The 21856-nt window shown below is 44.8% G+C and overlaps 1 protein-coding gene across 1 annotated transcript in view; it reads left to right on the top strand.

Annotated features, from left to right (window-relative positions):
- Positions 1–7536: 7536 nt before the first annotated feature.
- The window catches only part of DMRT1 (doublesex and mab-3 related transcription factor 1), a 139353-nt gene continuing 125033 nt past the window's right edge, over positions 7537–21856 (top strand). Inside the window, exons 1-2 of the mRNA XM_060199755.1 lie at positions 7537–7926; positions 18065–18242. Of these exons, the coding sequence (XP_060055738.1) occupies positions 7573–7926; positions 18065–18242 (532 nt within the window). The 5' untranslated portion in view covers positions 7537–7572. The remainder of the gene's footprint in view (positions 7927–18064; positions 18243–21856) is intronic.

The raw sequence follows: 21856 nt of genomic DNA on the forward strand, positions 1-21856 counted from the left end.
ATGACGTCGTTGTTGGATAGGACAGAGAGAAATGGAAGAGGAGGAAGGGAAGACAGAGAGGGAGCGAAAGACAGACACTTGCAGACTTGCTTCACTGCTTGCGAAGTGACTCCCCTGCAGGTGGGGAGACAGGGGCTCGAACTGGGATCCTTCTGCAGGTCCTTGCGCTTTGCGCCATGTGTCCTTAACCCGCTGTGCGTGTTACCGCCGGACTCCCTCAGCTCTGGTTTATGGGGGTGCTGGGGATTGAATTGAGCTTGGGACTTTGGAACCTCAGATATGAAAAATCTTTTTGTATAACCACTATGATATTTTAATTCTTGCCAAGATCCCGCTGTAAGTTGTTTTAGCACCACCAAGGAAGAAGATAAGCTCCATGATTATAGGACTCGCAGATTAGGGGTTCCAGGTTTGATCCCCCAAAGTACATAGACCAGAGCAGTGCTGTGCTCTGGTGTTTGCTTCTCTGTGTGTGTGTCTCTCTTTTCATACATACAGATAAATGAGGGGTTGGGCGGTGGTGCTCCTGGTTAAGTACACATAGTACTATATGCAAGGATCCAAGTCTGAGCCTACACTTCCCAACTGCAGCGGGAAGCTTCACAAGTGGTGAAGCGGGTCTGCATGTGTCTATCTTTCTCACTTTCTATCTCCCTTTCTCTCTCAATTTCGCTCTGTTGGAACAAAAAAAAAAAAAAAAGAAAAAGAAATGGCCGCCGGGAGGGGAGCGTTGGATTCATAGTTCTGGCACAGAGCCTCAGCGATAGCTCTTGTGTAAAAATAAATAAATAAATAAATAAATAAATAAATAAATAAATAAATAAATAAAGGGTTTTTTTTTCCCCTCCAGGATTATTGTTGCAGCTCTGCGCCTGTGCTACGAATCCACTGCTCCTGGCAGCCATCTTTTCTCCATTGTTGTTGCTGCTATTGTTGTTGGATAGGACAGAATTGAGAGAGGAGGGGAAGACAGAGCAGAGAAAACCATCTGCAGACCTGCTTCACCGCTTTTGAAGAGACGCCCCTGCAGATGGGGAGCTGGGGGCTCGAACCAGGATCTTAGAGCTTCACTCTATGTGTGCTTAACCCAGTGGGCTGCCTTATAAATGTTTTTAAAAAGAGGCTTCACAGATTCATTTGCACTCACTTCTTACTCCCTTCTCAACCCCAGCTGCTATTGTTTTCGCTATATACTAATATACCTGTTTAGACATTTCACATAAGAGTACTCATACAGTAGAAAGTAATTTTAAGTCTGGCATTATTTTCTTAGCTTAAAGTTTTTGAGGTTCATTCTTCGTATAGTGTGTATATCTCTTTTGATGATTAAATCCTACTGTATATCACATTTTGTTTATTCATTTGGAGAATGCCGAACATTTAAATGATTTCAAATGAAGCATGTTGCTTTGAACATTCATGTACGAGTCTCTGTGTGTTCATTTCTCTGGGGTTGGTATCTTGGGGGTGAAATTAGGTAAAATTTCCAGAAAGGATGTGCCAGTTTACATTCCCTCAGCAATATATGAGAGTTCTAGTTTTTCTCTATCTTAATATTTGCTGCTATGGTCTCTCCTCACATACCCACACCCAGAGGGTGCTAGGGCTTTACACGTGCATGATTTCACCACTCCTGGGTGGACTTTTTTCTATTATTTACTTCACATAGAGAAAGACATTATGGTTTGCCTTTTTTATTATAACCATCCTAGGCTCATCAAAATAGTTGACTTATATAGTGCACCGCCTTTTTTTTTCCCTCTCAGCTTATCGCTGGGGCTTCGTGCTGGCACTAGGAATCCACCACGCCCAGCAGCCATTTTTCTTTTCTCATTTTATTTTCTTTTAAATTTTATTTATTTATTTTCCATTTTGTTGCCCTTGTTGTCTTTTTATTGTTGTTGTAGTTAAATTGTTTTTGTTGTTATTGATGTCATTGTTGTTAGATAGGACAGAGAGAAATGGAGAGAGGAAGGGAAGACAGAGAGGGGGAGAGAAAGACAGACACCTGCAGACCTGCTTCACGGCTTGTGAAGCAACTCCCCTGCAGGTGGGGAGCCTGGGGCTCAAACTGGAATCCTTACTCCAGTCCTTGCACTTTGTGTCATGTGCACTTAACCAGCTGCCTACCCCCCGAGACTCCCCCTTATTTTATTTTATTTGATATGATTGAGATAAATTGAGAGAAGGAGATGATAGAGAGGGAGAGAGAAAGGCACCTGAAGACCTGCTACACTGCTTATGAAGCAACACCCCTGCAGGTGGGGAGCCCAGATCCTTGTGCAGGTCCTTGAGCTTAACCAGGTGCACCAACACAACCCAGGATCAAGCCCAGCCCCCCACCTCAGTGAAAGAAGCCTTGGTGATGCTGTGATCTGAAGAATCTACTATTGCTCTCGGCTATCATTATTTCCCCCATTATATTTTTTCTTTCTTTCTTTCTTTTTTAATTTATTTTTTTAATTTTTATTTATTTATTTTTTCCTCCAGGGTTATTTCTGGGCTCGGTGCCTGCACCATGAATCCTCCGCTCCTGGAGGCCATTTTTTCCCCCTTTTGTTGCCCTTGTTGTTGTAGCATCGTTGTGGTTATTATTATTGCCATTGTTGATGTTGTTCGCTGTTGGATAGGACAGAGAGAAATGGAGAGAGGAGGGGAAGACAGAGAGGGGGAGAGAAAGACAGACACCTGCAGACCTGCTTCACCACCTGTGAAGCGACTCCCCTGCAGGTGGGGAGCCTTGGGGAGCCTTGGGGAGCCAGGGGCTCGAACCGGAATCCTTACGCGTGTCCTTGAGCTTTGCGCCACATGCGCTTAACCCACTGTGCCACCGCCCGACCCCCTTTCTTTTTTAGAGAGAGAGACAGAAAAGTTGAGAGCAGGAAGAAGAAGACTTACAGTCTTGTTTCACTACTTGTGAAGCTTCTCCTCAGGGATTGGGGCCTTGCATCCAGGACCTTGCTCATGGCAACGTGTGTGCCCCACTGGGTGTGCCTGCACCAGACCCCAATTCATAAATGTTATAACCATCCTAGTAGGGGTAAAGTGATATCTCAATGTTATTCTGATTTTCACTGCACTAATGAATAATATTATCTGGCTATGTGATTATTAGATTTTTTAAATGTTTCTTCCAGTGAAAAATTTATTCAAATCTTTTGCCTAGTTCTCAACTTGTTTTTTTAAAATTGAATTACTTGAATATGCAACCATAAAAAGAGAGGGATAGACAGATTCTGGATATGAGCCCTTTATCAGATATATAATTTTCTAATGTTGCCTCAAAAAATCTGGGGATTATGTTTTTTTCTTTTCTTTCTTTTTTTTTTTTTTTTTGCCTCTATGGTTATTGCTGGTGGCAATTAAAAAATATATGTACATATGTATGTATTTATATGCATATACAGATGATTCCCTTCATCCTTTGGGGACCTTCTTACTACCCTTTTGGTTATATCATGGCTCATACTTTCTATATGACTGCCTATAAAAATTTAACTAGGGGACTGCATGGTGCAAAGTGCAAGGACTGGCCTAAGGATCCCGGTTCGAGCCCCCAGCTCCCCACTTGCAGGGGGGGGGGTCACTTCACAAGCGGTGAAGCAGGTCTGCAGGTGTCTTTCTCTCCCCTCTCTGTCTTCCCCTCCTCTCTCCATTTCTCTCTCTCCTATCCAACAACAATGACATCAATTAAAACAACAATAAACAACAATGGCAACAAAAGGGGAAAATTAACCTCCAGGAGCACTGGATCACGGTGCAGGCACTGGGCCCCAGGGATAATCTAGAGGGAATTTTCCTGGAGGGGAAAAAAAAAAAAAACTAGATTGCTAACTTTCTGAGGACATTTATTTATTTTTATTTTATTTATTTATTTTTAGTATTTATTTTCCCTTTTGTTTCCTTTTGTTGTTGTTGTAGTTATTATTGTTGCTATGGCTGTCGTCTTTGTTGGATAGGAAAGAGAAAAATGGAGAGAGGAGGGGCAGACAGAGAGGGGGAAAGAAAGATAAGACACCTCCAGACCTGCTTCACCTCCTGTGAAGCAACTCCCTGGCAAGTGGGGAGCCGGGGGCTCGAACTGGGACCCTTACACTGGTCCCTGTGTTTGGCGCCCCATGCGCTTACTACAGCCTAATTCCCAATTATTTATATTTTTATTTTTAATTGCTACCAGGGTTATCATTGGGGCTTGGTGCTGACACTGTGAATCCACTGCTCCTGGCAGTGAATTGTTTTCCTTTTTTTTTTTTTTTCATTAAAAAAATATTTATTGATTGATTCCCTTTTGTTGCCCTTGTTTTATTGTTGTTGTTATTGATGTTGTTGTTGGATAGGACAGAGAGAAATGGAGTGAGGAGGGGAAGACAGAGAGGGGGAGAGAAAGACAGACACCTGCAGACCTGCTTCACCTCCTGTGAAGCGACTCCCCTGCAGGTGGGGAGCCAGGGGCTCGAACCATCAGTCCTTGCACTTTGTGCCACCTGTGTTTAACCTGCTGGCTGCTGCCCGGCTCCCCATTGTTTTCCTTTTATTTATTTTTTCTTCTTTACCTGATAAGACAGAGGGAAATGGGGGGGGGAGAGATAAAGAGGGAGAGAAACCTATTTTCTCTGTCATTTGTAGTTGACAACTGCTGCTTTCTGTATCTGTATCTGCTTCAGTCTAAATCTAGACCAGATCTTGGGAACTCTGGTTTAAATGCAAATATAATGGCCTGGCAGTAGTCTACCTGGTAGAGCACACACATTAAAATTCACAGGACCCAGGTTCAAGCCCCCAGTCCTCACTTGCGGGGCGGGGGGGGGGGCACGCTTCAGGAGCAATGAAATAGTGCTGTAGGTGTCTCTTTCCCTTTTTTATATTTATTTATTCCCTTTTGTTGTCCTTGTTGTTTTATTGTTGTAATTATGATTGTTGTTATTGATGTCGTCATTGCTGGCTAGGACAGAGAGAAATGGAGAGAGGAGGGGAAGACAGAGAGGGGGAGAGAAAGACAGACACCTGCAGACCTGCTTCACCTCCTGTGAAGCGACTCCCCTGCAGGTGGGGAGCCGGGGGCTCGAACCTGGATTCCTTTTTTTAAATTATTATTTTTTTATTTTGTCACCAGGGTTATCACTGGGGATCAGTGCCAGCACTAGGAATCCACTGCTTTCATTTCTTTCTCTCTTTCTTTCTTTCTTTCTTTCTTTTTCTTCTAATTTGTATTAGGACAGAAAGAAATTGAGAGAGGATAGGGAGATAGAGAGGGAGAGTAAGACAAGACACCTGCAGACCTGCTTCACCACTTGTGAAGCAGACCCCTTGCATGTGGGGAGCAGGGCTTGAACCCAGATCCTTGTGCAATATGTGCACTTAACTGGGTGCACCAACACCTGGCCCCTGATGACTCTTTCTCTCTCTCCTTCTCTATTCCCCTTGCCCTCTCAGTCATGATTCAAAATAAATAAATACTAAAGTATTAAAAATAAATGCAAACATGGGGGAAGTAAATGGTGTGTGATAGCTATTGCTATGTGTGTTTATGTATGCGTGTGTGTTTCCAGAACACCGCTCAGCTCTGGTTTATGGTGGTGTGGGAGATTGAACCTGGAACTTGGAACCTCAGTCATGAAAGTATTTGCACACCATTATGCTATCTCCACAGCCCCCATATGTGTTTTAATAGAACACTTGAGGCTATTTTAGAACAAGAGTGGTTGTTATTGAACAGCTACAGAAAGGGATAAATGGTGCATGCCAGCCATCTGTGAGATGATATCATGAGAGAAATAATAAAGACCCACTGGAAGTCACTGTTGGGAGTCATGGGGGAGAAAGGTTGGTCTTAGAGAGAATCATGGGTAGAATATGGAAGCACTGATCAGCCTGCCTTAGAGTGGAATTGTTGCAAATGCAGAGAAGGGGCAGCAAACATGGCTGAGGGTAGGGGTGAGAAGAAACCTATGACATGACTAGTTTTTGGAGGCTAGGAAAATTTAGACTTTCATGCTTTTTTTCACTTTTAGACTTTCATGCTTGAGGTTCCTACTCAGATCCCATAACAGCATGTGCCAGAGTGGTCTTCTGAAAAACAGGTGGCTCTGAAAGTTCTCTCTCTCTCTCTCCCTCTCCTCTCCCTTCCCCCTCCTCTCCCTCTCTGTCTTTCATCCTGTCAACTCAGTAAAAAAAAAAAAATTTTTTTTAAATTGCCACCAGGGTTATTTCCAGGGCTTAGTGCCTGGAATCAATCTTTGTCTCTTTCTTTCTTTCTTTTTCATGGGACAGATAGAAATTGAGAGGGTGGGAGTCAGGCTGTAGCGCAGCGGGTTAAGAGCAAGGACCAGGATCTAGGTTCAAGCCCTGACTCCCCACTTGCTGGGGAGTCGCTTCACAATAAGTGAAGCAGGTCTGCAGGTGTCTTTCTCTCCCCCTCTGTCTTCCCCTCCTCTCTCCATTTCTCTCTGTCCTATCCAACAACGATGACACCAATAACAAGAGCCTACAGACCTAAGCGAAGTTGCTGGGAAGGCATGTACAGTGAAAGGCAAGGTTAGAACTATAGCTCTGAAAGCCATTTGGAAAACTAGGTAAAAATCTCCTGAGGAGAAGCAGTAAAAGAAGTTAGAACTCCCACTTTTTACACTCCCAAAAGATTTTTGGTCAGTACTCCCAGAGGGATACAATAGGGAAGCTTCCTTTGGAGGGGATGGGACACAGAAAACTGGTGGTGGGAACTGTATGGACTTATGCCCCTGTTATTTTACAATCTGGCAAATCAAAATTAATCACTAATAAAAATAAAAGAAAAAGACCCCCCTGAGTAAATGAATGAATGGCCGAGAAGGAACAGGGTTATCCAGAGAACAGTAAAGGGTCAATCTTTGGGGGAAAAATAATTTGGTGCCCTTGAAACCCCCCCCCCAATAGTATCTATACCCAAGTTTAATTTTTGCTGACCCAAGTGCAAAGATGTCCTTTAGTCTCTGCCTTTCTGCCTCATACTTAATTCTCCAGAGAGAAAAGAAATCAAGTCTTGAGTTGGCTTCTGCAGACCTGTGCCCTGTTGAACTTGGGACAAAGGCCTCCTTGGGGGTGGGGGTGGGGGGATGGGAGCTGGAGACCCTCTCCCTCCCCCCATCACCGCCAGTGGGTTGCACCTTGTGCACTGCTGTTTTGCAAAGTTGCGCTCCCAGCCCCGGGGGCGGTGCTAAGCTTGCACTGTGCAGCTCAGCTCCGAACCTCAAGGTGGGCTTCCCAGCTCCCCCACTTTTTTTTTTTGCAAACCGTGCAGACGTGCACCGAGCTTGCAGGACCCCGCCGAGGACTTGGGGTGGGGGGTTGGGTGGAGGAGGGCGTGGCCACGTTCCCAAGCGGCGTCTCCCGCCGCGGCTGTCCCGGGAACATTCTGAAAAAGTATCCAAAAGTTCCCAGACGTGCGCGCGCCAAAAGCGGGAGAACAGGCCCCCCCCTTTTACCTCCTCCCTCCTCCCCCAGCAGCCCCGGCGAGTCGCCGACTCCACCACTCGCCTCCGAGCCTCGGTCCGCCCCGGAGCCTCGACGCCCAGAAGCTGCTTCTGCAAGGGAGAGATGCCCAACGACGAGGCCTTCAGCAAGCCGTCCGCCTCGCCCGAGGCCCCGCACGCCCCCGGGGCGCCGCCGCAGGGCAAGAGCGGAGGCCTGAGCAAGGCGGGCGGGGCGCTGCTGGGGACCCCGGGCGGCGCTGGGGCCGCGGGGGGCAGCGGTGGCGGCGGCTCGGCCGTGGGGGCGTCGGGCCTGGGCGCGGCCACCAAGAAGTCCCCGCGGCTGCCCAAGTGCGCGCGCTGCCGCAACCACGGCTACGCGTCGCCGCTCAAGGGCCACAAGCGTTTCTGCATGTGGCGGGACTGCCAGTGCAAGAAGTGCAACCTGATAGCCGAGCGCCAGCGCGTCATGGCCGCGCAGGTGAGTGCGGGGGACCCCACCCCAGTCCCCAGCCCGCAGCCCCCCCCACCCCCAATTCTCGGTCCCGGAGTGCGGGCGGCTCTGCAAGAGGCCCCGGGATTCCAGGCGGTGGGGACGCCCGGAGGGCTGCGGCACCCCTCCCCCAGCCCCCCAGCTTTTTTTTTTTTGGGGTGGGGAGAGGTTTCCTGGGTGAGCGTGGCGTCAAAAGAGGCCCCGGGTTCCGTGCGGGGGGGGGGGGGTAGATAACTTAATGGTTATGCAAAGAGACTCTCGTGCCTGAGGCTCCATAACTGTAGGTTCAGTCCCTCCTACCACCTTACAAACCGGAGCTGAACAGTGTTTTGGTTAAAAAATAATAATAAAAATAACATTTTAAAAAACGAGGCCCTGGGATTCCGGGCGGTTGGGACGCCCCGAGGGCTGCGGCACCCCTCCCCCAGCCCCCCAGCTTTTTTGGGGGTGGGGAAAGTTTCCTGGGTGCGCGTGGCGGCGGAGGAGACCCCGGGTTCCAGGCGGCGGGGGCACCCCAGGGGCAGGCAGCACGCGGTCCTTTCCTGCGGAGCGTCCTCCGCGCCTCGGAAACCTTGGGGTTCGACTCTTCAGGGCCCACTGCCCGTAAGGCTTCCTCCGCAGCATTTAGAGCAGAGTTGCCGGGCTCCGTGCACGCGGGGGTCTTCCCAATACCCTCCCAAGTATGCTTGAATGCGCCTTCCAGCAGGGATTTGCGGGTTCTCTCTGCAGGAGAAGCGGGTCCGGGATCCGAGACGGCAACCTGCAGAGTCGCGGTTTGCGGGGTTCGCAGGACGCCCGACGCAGCGCACCCGCTGCAGCCGGGAGGTGGCGGCCCGGGTGCACTTGGCGCGTTTTCCTTCTGGCCGTGGGGGAGCCGGGACTCGAGGCTTCGACCCCAGACCCGGCCATTTTGAACCCCGGGAACGCAGTGGCCGCGGTTTATTAAAGATGTGCTCGGTCTCCACCCGGGTTCCCCCGGGGCGCTGGACGGGTGGTGGTGGTGTCTTTCCCCCGAGCAGACGCGGGCTCCTGCGAGTTTGTCTGCCTTCTCCTTTTCTCTTTTCTTCCTTTCTCCCCCCACCTTTTTTTAGGTCATAAGCAGGACAGTAATTTAGCGTCTTAATGGATCTGGTTAGAATCCTAGAAGGTGTTACTTAATTTTTATTTTTTAAAGGAAGGAAATCATATATATATATATATATATAAATTTCCAGATTAAAAGGTCATGGCATCGTGTTTTCAAAGTGAAATGACACCAAACAAGTGGTAAGCGAAAACGTGTGCTGTGCTTTCGACTAGACACGAGATCCTCCAATAGAAAGTGTAAAGGAAAAAATTATGATCTCGTAAATTACTATTAAATCACTACTAAAGTTATTTAGATTTTTTTTTCTTTTGTAAAGCCCTGGACTTGAATGTACAAATCCTCCGGGCATACATGATTTCTTTAAGATACGCTTTAAAGGAGATGTATTTTGACTTTACAACTTCTGGAGGCACGTTGTGAAAATAAACAGGTTGCTTTTTTTTTCTTTCTAAGTTTTTCTTTTTTTCTTAGGATTTTTGTTTTTGTTTTGTTTTGTTTAAATCCAGAGTGGTTAACTTGAATAGGGCGTGAAAGAGCGGCTCAGTGTAATGAAAATGTTAGGACTGGGAGTTAGAAAAATATTTTGAATGCTTAGTCATTGGCTTAAGCCCCTGGTATAGAGAATGTTGATTGGGGGAGATTGATCTCAAAATGTAGTTTTGAAAAAAAAAAAAAACTCTTATGGAAAGCTGGAAAATGTTATTCATGTAGAAATTATTGTATTTACTGTCAAATATAAAAAATTAATGCCCTAATAAATAAAAAAAAACCTCTTAACTAGGACCATTAAAAAAAAAAGTTTTATTAGTAGGGTAACTGGCTGTGATGAAGACTTGTTGCCAGAGTAACTCATATGAAACCACAGTATTTTCCTTGCCAGAAGGTTTGTGCTTCTTGACAGGTTTGAATCTGCAAAACACACACACACACACACACACACACACACACACACACACACACACACACACAAAACAAAAAACATTACAATCATTTTTCAATTCTTCCAAAATAGTTTCCTGTCACCTTCTGTTGGAGATGTCTTATCACAAAAGCATATACTTTCAGACTAAAACTTTGTCTACATTTGGGTTATAATTCTTCTAGCATAGTATGTAAGATGTCGATGCCATTTATTATCTTTATTTCAACTTTTGGCTCCTCTCTGGGCCTCTGAGGTCCAGGTACTTCACTTTTTCATTCCATTATCACCAGTGATCAATTGCAGCAGAAAGTGTCCTTTTTTGTTACATGTGGTAGACAAAAATACAATTTATTTTCTTTACACCTCTTTCCCCAACCTTTAACAATGTTATTTAAAAGCAGATAAATTAAAGAGGGACCATGAGGAGTTTCTTAAGTATGTTAGAGCCTTCCCCTCCTTTTTTTTTTTTTTTTTTTTTTAAAGTGAGTGGCTGAGATGTGGCTTACACTTTCCAATGCTCTTGGATCTGGGTTCATTTCCACCGCCACCCCCTATCCTGCAGAGGGGAAGATGCTTCAGTAGCTGAGAGGCAATATGGCAAGTCTCTCTCTTTCTATCTCCCATTTCTCTGTCTCTATTAAAAAGTAAAATAAAAACAAAGTTTCTAGGAGTGGTGGATTTGTCCTGCAGTCATTGAACGTCAAGTGATAACCCTGGTGGCAATAAAATAGTTTAAATTTGAGGTGGGGGTGGGAGAGACAGAAGGATCACAGCACTGAAGTTTTCTTCAATGTCTTTGGGGGCTGGGCTTGAATTTGGGTTGAGCATATGGCAAAGCAGTGCACTATCCAAGTGAGCTGTTTTGCCATCCCTTCTGTTTGACAGACTATCACACCTTTTAAAAAAATTATTTAAAAAAATGTTTTAATAACCTTTATTTATTGGATAGAGACAGCCAGAATTTGAGAGGAAGGGGGAGATGAAAAGGTAAAGAGACAGAGAGACACCTGCAGTACTGCTTCACCACTTGTGAAGTTTTCTCCCTGCAGGTGGGGACTAAGGGCTTGAACCCGGGTCCTTGTGCACTGTACTACGTGCGCTCAACCAGGTGCACCACAACCCAGCCCTTTAATATTCTTTCTAAATTGATTTAATGATGTTTGACAAGTCCATTGGATAAGAAGTATAATTCCACACAGTTCCTGCCACCAGAGTTCCACATCCCCTCCCCTCCATTGTAAGCTTTCCTATTCTTTATCCCTCTGGGAGTATGAACCCAGGATTATTATGGGGTGCAGAAAGTGGGAGGTCTGGCTTCTGTAATTGCTTCCCTGCATTGACAAGTCGATCCATACCCCCAGGCAGCATTGACAAGTCGATCCATACCCCCAGGCAGTTTCTGTCTTTCCCTGGTGGGTTATGGCTTTGGAGAAGTGAGGTTCCAGGACACAATGTTGAGGTCCTCTGCCCAGGGAAGTCAGGTTGGCATCATGGAAGCATCTGCAACTTGGTGATTGAAAAAAACATTAAGATATAAAGCAGAACAAATTGTTTAGTAATCAGGAACCTAAAGGTAAGAATACAGCAGATGCCATTTGGGGTCTACCTTTTGGAAAAAGCAAGAAAGTCTGTTTTAGGTATATTCCAAAGGAGCTCATGACTTTACTAATTTTGCCTGAGCATGACAGCTAACATGTAAGTGGGGTAAAAGTAAAGCTAACATGTAGGGGCTGGGTGGTGGCACACCTGGTTGAGTGCATATGTTACAATGAGTAAGGACCCAGGTTCAAGCCCCTAGTTTCCACCTGCAGGGGGAAAGTTTTATGAGTGGTGAAAGTGTTGAAGGTGTCTCTCTGTCTCTTTCCCTCTCTCTTTTTTTCTTTCATCTTTTATTTATCTTAGTATTATTATTTTTTGCCTCCAGGGTTATTACTGGGGCTTAGTGCCTGCACTATGAAGCCACTGTTCCTGGAGGCCATTTGTTCCCTTTTGTTGTTATTGCTATTGCTATTGTTGTTGTTGGATAGGATAGAAATCAAGAGAGGACGAGAAGATAGAGGGGGAAATAAAGATAGACACCTGCAGACCTGCTTCACTGCTTGTAAAGCAACCCCCTGCAGTTGGGGAGTCGGGGGTTCTAACTGGGATTCTTGTGCTGGTCCTTGTGCTTTGTGCCATGTGCGCTTAACCCATTGCTACCACCCAGCCTCCATCTCTCCCTCTATCTCCCCCCTTCCCTCTTGATTTCTGGATATCTTTATCCAATAAATAAATATATAAAGATAATTATGTATTAGTGTCAGAGATAGTGTCAGTTGGGAATAGTACTAGAAAACTGGATTAGGGAAGAGAATAGTTCCCAAATATGGGAAAAGTATATAAATACTGTTAACTATAAACTCCATCAACCTGATCTGGGGCCCATATTCAGCACAGGAGCCTTTGTAACCTCTGCATCCCTGTAAGTCTGAACTCACATTCTGTGGTCATAGCTAGGAACATTCTAAGCTGTACTCATTTCAGGACCCTTCTTCCTCAAGTGGCAGTGTATGTTAGTTAATAGAGTCTCCCTTCGGAGAGTGGGGTCAGTTCCTACCATTATTGTTCCACATTGAGGGCAAGATCCTATAGAGACCCACAGGCAGGTCCATGATGCTGTTCCTGATTGAAATGACTGGAAGTGGTGGAGAGAGGGATCAGTTAGAGGTCTAGGCCATCATAGATATGAGGGAATCCCAGGATTCCCGGACTAGGTCCCCAGATGATGGTGGCCTAGTAATGACCAAAAGAGCCATCGTTAAAGTATGCTGGTTTCTGGCCCTTATCTACCTTTAATAATTTTTTTACATTAAAAAATTATTTATTTATTTGTTATTGGATAGAGACAGAAATTGGGGGGGGAGACATAGAGGGAGAAAGAGAAACCTGTAGCCCTGCTTCACCACTCATGAAGCTTCTCCCCTGTAGGTGGCGACCAGGGACTTGAACCTGGGTCCTTACGCACTGTAATGTGTACGCTTAACCAAGTGTACCCCCCTGCCCCCCCATCCAGCTTTTGTAGTTCTTACTTTGTCTGACGTTGTTAACCTTAGAGTAATTGAAGGGAGTGAACTAAGAAGTAGGTGAGGAAGGTATCTAGGTCTAAGTAGAAACTATTTGATTAAGTACTTTATGGTGTCATTTTTTTAGATCTTTCTACTTGCTTGCTGCACTTATAGAATCACTGCAAACTATTGTGCACTTTTCTTTTAAGGTATATATTTTACCCTAATTTATGGATACATGTGCTCATGGGACTAGCACAATCTTTTCCCCTATTTTATGATTTCCAGAGACTTCAACATAGATTCCAACTTCTTTTTGTTTTCCCAATTGTTTATTCATACTTAGGAAATAGGTCTTTCAGGGAGTCGGGCGGTGGCGCAGCAGGTTAAGCGCATGTGGCGCAAATCGCCAGGACCTGCGTAAGGATCCCAGTTCGAGCCCCCGGCTCCCCACCTGCAGGGGAGTCGCTTCACAAGCGGTGAAGCAGGTCTGCAGGTGTCTGTCTTTATCTCCTCCTCTCTGTCTTCCCCTCTTCTCTCCATTTCTCTCTGTCCTATCCAACAACAACGGCATTAATAACCACAACAATGTTAAACAACAAGGGCAACAAAAAGGAAAATAAAGAAAGAAAGAAAAAAAAAAAGAAAATAGGACTTTCAAAAAAAGGAAAAGAAAAGAAAAAAAGGGCTTCTATTTATCATATTTTTGCCACCAGGGTTATTTGGGGCTCAGTTCCTGGTGGCTCTTTCTCCTTCGTTCTTTCCTTTCTTTCTAGGACAGAGAGAAATTGAGAGAGGAGGGGAAAACAGAGAGGGGGAGATAAAGATAGATACCTGCAGACCTGCTTCACCACTTGTGAATCGACTGCCCCCTGCAGGTGGGGAGCTGGGGGCTCAAACAGGGATCCTTGCATATGTCCTGAGCGGCGCACTATGTGTCCTTAACCAGCCGCACTACCACCTGGCCCCCATTATTCTATTTTTTTGGGGGGAGGCTCTTGTCACCCTAGTTCTCCATTGCCAAGATAATTTGATAAGTAACCATTTTTTAAAAAATTTCTTTATTGGGGGATTAATGTTTTACATTCGACAGTAAATACAATAGTTTGTACATGCATAACATTTCTCAGTTTTCCTCATAACAATACAACCCTCACGAGGTCCTCTGTAATTCTTTATGGACCTGTATTCTTCCCCACTCCCCCGAGTCTTTTACTTTGGTGCAATATGCCAATTCCAGTTCAGCTTCTACTTTTGTTATTCTATTTTCATGAGAAAGATGGAGAGAGAGAGAGCACTGCTCATCTCTGGCTGATGGTTCTTCTTCTTCTTCTAGCGTTTGCCCTTCTTCCGTAGCCAGTCAACAGCATCAGGTTGAGCCTGATGTAAAGTTTCGAGACCTCCTTTGAATCTGGAGAGGTGGCAGACGTTTGACTATGTGGGTCATAGTCTGTCTGTAGCCGCAGGGGCAGTTCGGGTCGTCTCTGGCTGGCTGATGGTGGTTCTGAATATTGAACCTGAGACCTCAGGTTGTCCCTAAAAGCCTCTTCAGCCAGTCTTATTTCCTGTTACTCTATGCACTCATTTTTTTTTATTATTGCTGTTGGGGCTTCATGCTTACGTGATTCCACTGCTCCCAATGAATTTTTTCTCCCCTTTTTATTTTAGAGAGAGACAGAAAGGAGGAGAAAACACACTACCACTGTCCTACTGTTTTTGGAGGCTCTCTGTGTGCTATACGTAGTGTTTTCCTTTGGTGCTGGATCTTGGGTCTTTGCTCACGGTAAAGTGTACACCTAGCTGGGAGAGCTGTCTTCTGGCCCCAGAGCATTTATACTTGTTAATTTATATTACAGACTTCAGGACCTCCACCAGGAGTCCATTCTTATTTATTTATTGGATAGAGACAGAAATTGAGAGTAAAAGGGGAAGTAGAGAGGGAAAGAGAAAGAGAGACACCCACAGACCTGCTTTACCACTTATGAAGCTTACCCCCTGCAAGTGGGGACCAGAGGCTTGAATTCAGGTCCTTGTACATGGCAGTGTGTGCTCTCAGTCAGGTGCACCACCAGCTGGCCCTGTCCCGAATATATGTGTGTGTATTTTTATATTTTTATATTTGTTGCCAGGAATGAATGCAGAAGCCCACCTTCACCAAACTGCTGAATAACCTCTGATTAGATTCTTTTATATTATATACTTAGGGAGAGACAGACAAAAAAAAAAGTGAGAAATACTAAACCATGGCTCCACCAAAAATGCCATTCTTTGGTGCTATTTATGGTGTTCCTTTGTGCCAGGGATTGAACCCTGGACCTCACACACTTATCAGGTGTTTGCTCCCTACACCTGCTGAGACATCTCCCAGGCCCCTGAAAGTTTTTCTGAGAGCCCACTGTGGACAAGGCATTCTGGCACACCAAACTGTTTCTCAGTTTTGTCTGCATGTTGTTGTTACCTGGTTGCTAGGAAAAAAAAAAAAATCAGAGCAGGCTTGGCAGTGGTATACCAGTTAAGCACATATAGTACGAAGTGCAGAGTCCCTAGCAAGGATCCCAGTTTGAGCCCTGACTCCCCACCTGCAGGGGAGACATGTCACTGCGTCTGCCAGGAGCAGTGGATTCGTAGTACCAAGCACAGAGCCCCAGTGATAACCCTGAAGGCAAAAAAAAAAAAAAAAGAAAAATCAGAGAGAGCTGGGAGGTGGTGCAGCAGGCAGAGTACTATCCTTCCCTATGCCACAGTGATGCTGTGATTCTCTCTCGCTCTCATTAATAAGTAAATAAAAAATTCTATTTATTGGGTTGTCAGAAAAGTCATAATACTTGCATAGAAAAACATAGAAAAAAGTTTCATGACTTTTCCAACAACTCAGTATTTATTTGTTTATTTATCTGCCACCATGGTTTTCAGTGGGGCTAGGTACTTGCACATTGAAGCCATCATTCCCAGTGGCTGTTTGTCCTTCCTCCCTTACTTCCTTCATTCTAGAGACAGAGAAATTAAAGATAAGAAGAAAGAGGGAGTTAAAGAGAGACACCTACGACACTGTTCTTCTCATGAAGTTTTCTCCCTGTAGGTGGGAATCTGGGACTTGAACCTGGCTTCTTTTTTTTTTTTTTTTTTAAGTTTTTGTTTTGTTTTGTTAAACCAGAGCACTGATCAGCTCTGGCTTATGTTGGTGTGGGGAATTGAACTCAGGACTTCAGAACCTCAGGCGCAACAGTCTCTTTGCATAACCGTTATGTTATCTGCCCCCGCCCTTGAACCTGGCTTCTTGAGCATGGCAACTTGTGTGCTGTACTGGGTGAGTTACTGTCTGGTCCTATGAAAACTTCTAAAAGAAAAAGGAAAGGGGGCTGGGCAGTAGCACAGCGGGTTAAGGGCACATGGCGTGTAGTTCAAGGACCGGCATAAGGATCCCAGTTCAAGACCCCAGCTTCCCACCTGCAGGAAGATAGCTTCAAAAGCAGTGAAGCAGGTCTACAGGTGTCTATCTTTTTTTCTCTCTCTCTGTCTTCCCCTCATCTCTCGATTTCTCTGTGTCTTACCAAACAACGGCAGCAATAATAATAACAACAACTAGAAGCAACAAGGACAACAAAAGGGAAAAAAATAGCCTTCAAGAGCAGTAGATTTGTAGTGAAAGCACCAAGCTCCAGCAATAACCATGGAGGCAAAGAAAAGAAAAAAGAAAAGAAAAAAAAGAAATTAGAGGGCCTGGGAGCCAGGTGCCAAGGACCCTGTTGGAGCCCCTACTCCATGCCTGCAGAGGAATGTTTCTCAAGTAGAGATGCAGATCTACAGCTGTCTCTCTATCTCCCCTCCCATCTCCATTTCTCTCTGTCCTATCAAGTATGGTGGAAAGAAAAGAAAAAATAGCACAGGGAGCAGTGGATTTGTGGTGCTGGCAGCAAGCCCCAGCGATAACCCCTGGTAGCAATAGGAAAAGAGGAGGAAGGAAGAACTCAGTACTGTGGTTTTTCCCTTTCCCTCTAGGCCTCTGTCTTCTCTCTTTCCCTCTCTCTCTCTCTCTTTCAGTCTCTCACACTGTATCTTAAAATAAGAGTTTACTGGGGACAGGCGGTAGCACAATGGGTTAAGTATGCATGGCACAAAGCGCAAGGACTGGTTTAAGCCCCCCCTGCTCTCCACCTGCGGGGGGGGGGGGTCGCTTCATGGGCAGTGAAGCCGGTCTACAGGCATCCGTCTTTTTCTCCCCCTCTGTCTCCTCTCGTCTCTCGGTTTCTCTCTATCCTGTCTAACAACAACAACAGCAATTACAACAATAATAGCAGCAACAGCAATAATAACAACAAAAGGGCAACAAAAAAAAGGGCAACAAAAGGGAAAAAAATAGCCTCCAGGAGCAGTGGATTTGTGGATTCTTAGTGCAGGCACTGAGCCCCAGCAATAACCCTGGAGGCAAAAAAGAAGTTTTTTGGGAGTGGAGGAATCAGGCAGATGCAGTGTCCCAGTGATAACTTTGATGACAACAAAATAAAATAAAATAAAAGGAAAAAAAGTTAAAAGGGACAGATGCACCTGGTAGAACACACACATTACCATGTGCAAAAGGACCTTGATTCAAGCCCCCAGACTCCACCTCCAGGGGAGAAGCTTCATAGGTGGTAAAGCAGGTCTGCAGGTGTCTCTCTCTATCTCCCCCTTTACTGTCAATTTGTTTCTATCCTAAATAAATAAATATCTTTAAAAATTAAAAAAAAAAAAAGGGAAAGAAATGAGAAGTTAGAGATCTCAGACCTCTTTCCTGGAGATAATTTTTTTTCCCCTTTGAATTAGAGGATTGCTCAGCTCTGGCTGATGGTGGTGCTGGGGATTGACCCTGGGACCTCAGCCTCAGACATGAGAGCCTGATACAGTTTGGATGATGCTGTCTCCCTATCAGTGACGTGTGTGTGTGTGTGTGTGTGTGTGTGTGTGTGTGTGTGTGTGTGTGTGTGTATGTGTGTGTGTGGCTGGGGAGGGAGTCTGAGACATCTCCCTGGGTTGGACAAAGCTGCCCTGATGATTCTGGAAAGCTGGGAAATGACTTAGTCTGTGTGCTTCCAGGTGGCCCTGAGAAGGCAGCAGGCCCAGGAGGAGGAGTTGGGAATCAGTCACCCCATCCCATTGCCCAGTGCTGCTGAGCTGCTTGTCAAGAGAGAAAACAATGGCAGCAACCCCTGCCTGATGACGGAGAACCCCAGCAACTCCCAGCCAGCCAGCACCCCGACCACTGCAGCTTCAGGTAAGGATGGGGCCCTGGTCTCCAGTTTTTTTGGCTGGGCTTGAAGGGAGAATATAGATGGCACCTCCAAAAATAGACTCGGCACCACTCTAGGACGTAACATATTCAGAATTTAAGGCTTATAGGGTTCTCCTTGACAATGTCTTTTTCTGACAGCTTCACAAGGTAAGTGGCCATGAGTTCTAAACCTGGTAGATCAACAGCTTCACTTTCCTGTGAGTTATTTGACAGGAGTTACTCTGGCCAGAGCAGAACCACAGACTGTCATTCAAGATTTCATCCATTTTCAGGGATTGTCCCTAGCCCTAATTGTCCCTAGACCCTAAAGTCTCTTGCTCTGACTAGGACTGAAATCCCCTGGGGGGAAGTGTCTGAAAAGGCCACACCCTAGGTGTCAAGTTGGAATGTTTCCCAGTAAATTGTTTCCCAGGTGCTCAGATTATATCAGAGGCTCTGTGTTGTCTGATTCATTTAAATCCATTCTCAAAATAACTGTAAATTAGGAATCTTGTATTATTTACCTAGAAACTGAGGGATAGGGGGTTTGTGATTGGCTCTGTTGACAGAACTAGGAAGAATGTGAAGCCATGTGCCTTTAAAGTTTCAATGTTTGCTTGAGCTGGCTCTCCACATTTCTTCTAGACTCAGCTGAGCTGCAATGTTCAGTCAATATGGAAGCACAAATGTCAATTTAAACTTAAATTAACTGCAGTGAAATAAACAGTCATTCAAAGAAGATACACATACAGTTTTAAAAAATATTTATTCATGAGAGAAAGGAGAGTGAGAGACCCAGAGCATCAGTGTCACATAGAATGTCGGGACTGAACTTGGAGATTGGTGAGAGAACACAAGTGATTATACAGAAAGACTTTTGTGCCTGAGGCATCAAAGACCGCAGATTCAATCCCCAGCACCACCAGAAGCCAGAGTGTAGTTGTGCTGGGGCCCAGAGAAGACAAAGAAAGAAAGCAAAGAAAAAAAAAAAAAAGACAAAACAAACTTTGGACTACTGAGACAGCATAATGGTTATTCAAATGACTTTCATGCCTGGGGCTCTGAAGAACCAGGTTCAATCCCCAGCACTACCATCAGGCAGAGATGAGCAGTGCTCTGATAAAAAGACAAAAAAAAAAAAAAAAAAAGGGCAGGGAGGAATTGAACTTGGCACCTCTTGTCTGAGAGTAAAAATCTTTTATCTACTGGGCTATCTTTCATGTTACAATAGAAATATAGCTAGTAAGCACATAAAAAGGTTCTCAGCATCATTGTTTAGGGAATGCAAAGAAATGTTATGTTGGATTTTTGGCTGCTATAGAAAAATAACAAAGTTCTAGTGAGGATGTGAAGAATCAGACCCATTGGTACACAAGTGTGAAATGGTACAACCAATGTGCAAAACATACGGTATTGGTTCTTCAAATAATTAACAGATTTAATGACCTGATTTTTTCAGCAATTTCATGTTAGGATATTTATCCCTCCAAATAAAATAAATAAAGGAAAAGAAAGTGGCACCCTGGAGAGCTATTTGTATATTCAATGTTCATTGCAGATAATTCATGATGGGTAAGATGCGGAAGTGGCCCCGTAGCCATGAACAAATGAATATGTATACACAGAACACGCTCCCTATGTGCAGTGAAATATTATTCAGTCTTAAAAGGAGGGAAAATACGACATACAACAATAGAGCAAACCCTGAGAATGTTCTACTAAATGAAATAAGTCAGCCTCAGAAAGACAAATATGTATGGTTTTAATTATATGAGGGTCCTCAGTTGTTAAAATCAATGCTGGTAGGTAGAATGGTTACTGTCTTGAGTGTGGGGTATTGTTTGTTGAATACAGAGTTTCAATTTTACAAGATGAAAAGTCTTGTGGAGAGCATGGTGGTGATTGTTCCAGAACATTATGAATTCACTTATTACCACTGAACTATACACTTTTATTTATTTTAAATATTTTTATAATCTTTATTTATTGGATAAAGACAGCCAGAAATCGAGAGGGAGGGGGAGGTAGAGAGAGAGAGAAAGAGACAGAGAGACACCTGCAACACTTGCTTCACCACTTGCAAAGCTTTTTCCCTGCAGATGGTTACCAGAGGCTTGAACGCGGGGCCTTGCGTACTGTAACATGTCTGCTTACCAGGTGCACCACCACGGCCCCATGAACTAGACGCTTTTAAAATGGTCAGGATGGCATATTTTATATATACTAGGTGCATTGCACCACAATAGAAAGCCAAATGTTCAGTAGGTAGATACAACTCAGGGCAAGCATAGTAGACAGTGCATTTCTTTTTCTTTTTTTTTTTTCTTTCTTTTTTTTGCCTCCAGGGTTATTGCTGGGGCTTGGTGCCTGCATTATGAATCCACTACTCCTGGAGGCCATTTTTCTTCCGTTTTGTTGCCCTGGTTGTTTTCTCATTGTTGTAGTTGTTGTTGTTGTTATTGATGTCATCGTTGTTAGGACAGAGAGAAATGGAGAGAAGGGGGGAAGAGAACGATAGACATCTGTAGATCTGCTTCACCGCCTGTGAAGTGTCTCCCCTGCAGGTGGGGAGCTGAGGGCTCGAACCAGGATCCTTGTGCCGCTCCTTGTGCTTTGCGCCATGTGCATTTACTTAACCCGCTACACTACCACCCAACCCCCTCTTTTTTAGTATGTCTTATTAATTTTTTAAAAATTCTTTAATTATCTTTATTTATTTATTGGATAGAGACAGCTAGAAATCTAGAGGGAAGGGAGAGACAGAGAGACACCTGCAGCACTGCTCCACCACTTGTGAAGCTTTCCCCCTACAGGTGGGAACTGGGGGCTCGAACCTGGGTCCTTATGCACTATAACATGTGCATCAACCAAGTGTGCCACCACCCAGCCCACCTCCCCTTTATTTATAAAAAGGAAACACTGACAAAACCATAGGATACAAGGGGTGCAACTCCACACAGTTTCCACCATCAGATCTCCACATCCCATCCCCACCCCTGATAGCTTTCCTATTCTCTAACCCTCTGGGGGTATGGACCCAAGGTCATTGTGAGATGCAGAAGCTGGAAGGTCTGGCTTCTGTAATTGCTTCCCAGCTGAATGTGGGTGTTGACAGGTTGATCTATACCCCCAGCCTGCCTCTCTTTTTCCCTAGTAGGGTGAAGCTTTGGGGAATCAGAGCTCCAGGACACATTGGTGGGGTAGTCTGTCCAGGGAAGTCTAGTTGGCATCATGCTAGCATCTGGAACCTGGTGGATGAAAAGTTAACATACAAAGCCAAACAAATTGTTGAAGAAATATGAACCTAAAGGCTGGAATAGTGCAGATTAAGAGTTGGTGGGTCCTCCGTTCTGTAGAAAGCTAGTAGGCATATTTTAGTTATATTTCAAAGGGCCTGTGGTTATACTTGTTGCATTTCTATCTCGATGAAAACTTCACTTAATAGCACCAATCTAGATTGCTGGCTCTCTAAGAAACCCATCAAATTCAACTCTGAAATCCTGCTAGCAATTAAATATATATAATATAATGTGTATTGAATACATATGCTGCAAGTCATAGGACATACATAATACGTGCGTATCTTTTTAGTTTAGTTAATTATTTTGATAGAGACA

Source organism: Erinaceus europaeus, chromosome 10 (assembly GCF_950295315.1).
Source record: "Erinaceus europaeus chromosome 10, mEriEur2.1, whole genome shotgun sequence".
Classification (NCBI taxonomy): domain Eukaryota; kingdom Metazoa; phylum Chordata; class Mammalia; order Eulipotyphla; family Erinaceidae; genus Erinaceus; species Erinaceus europaeus.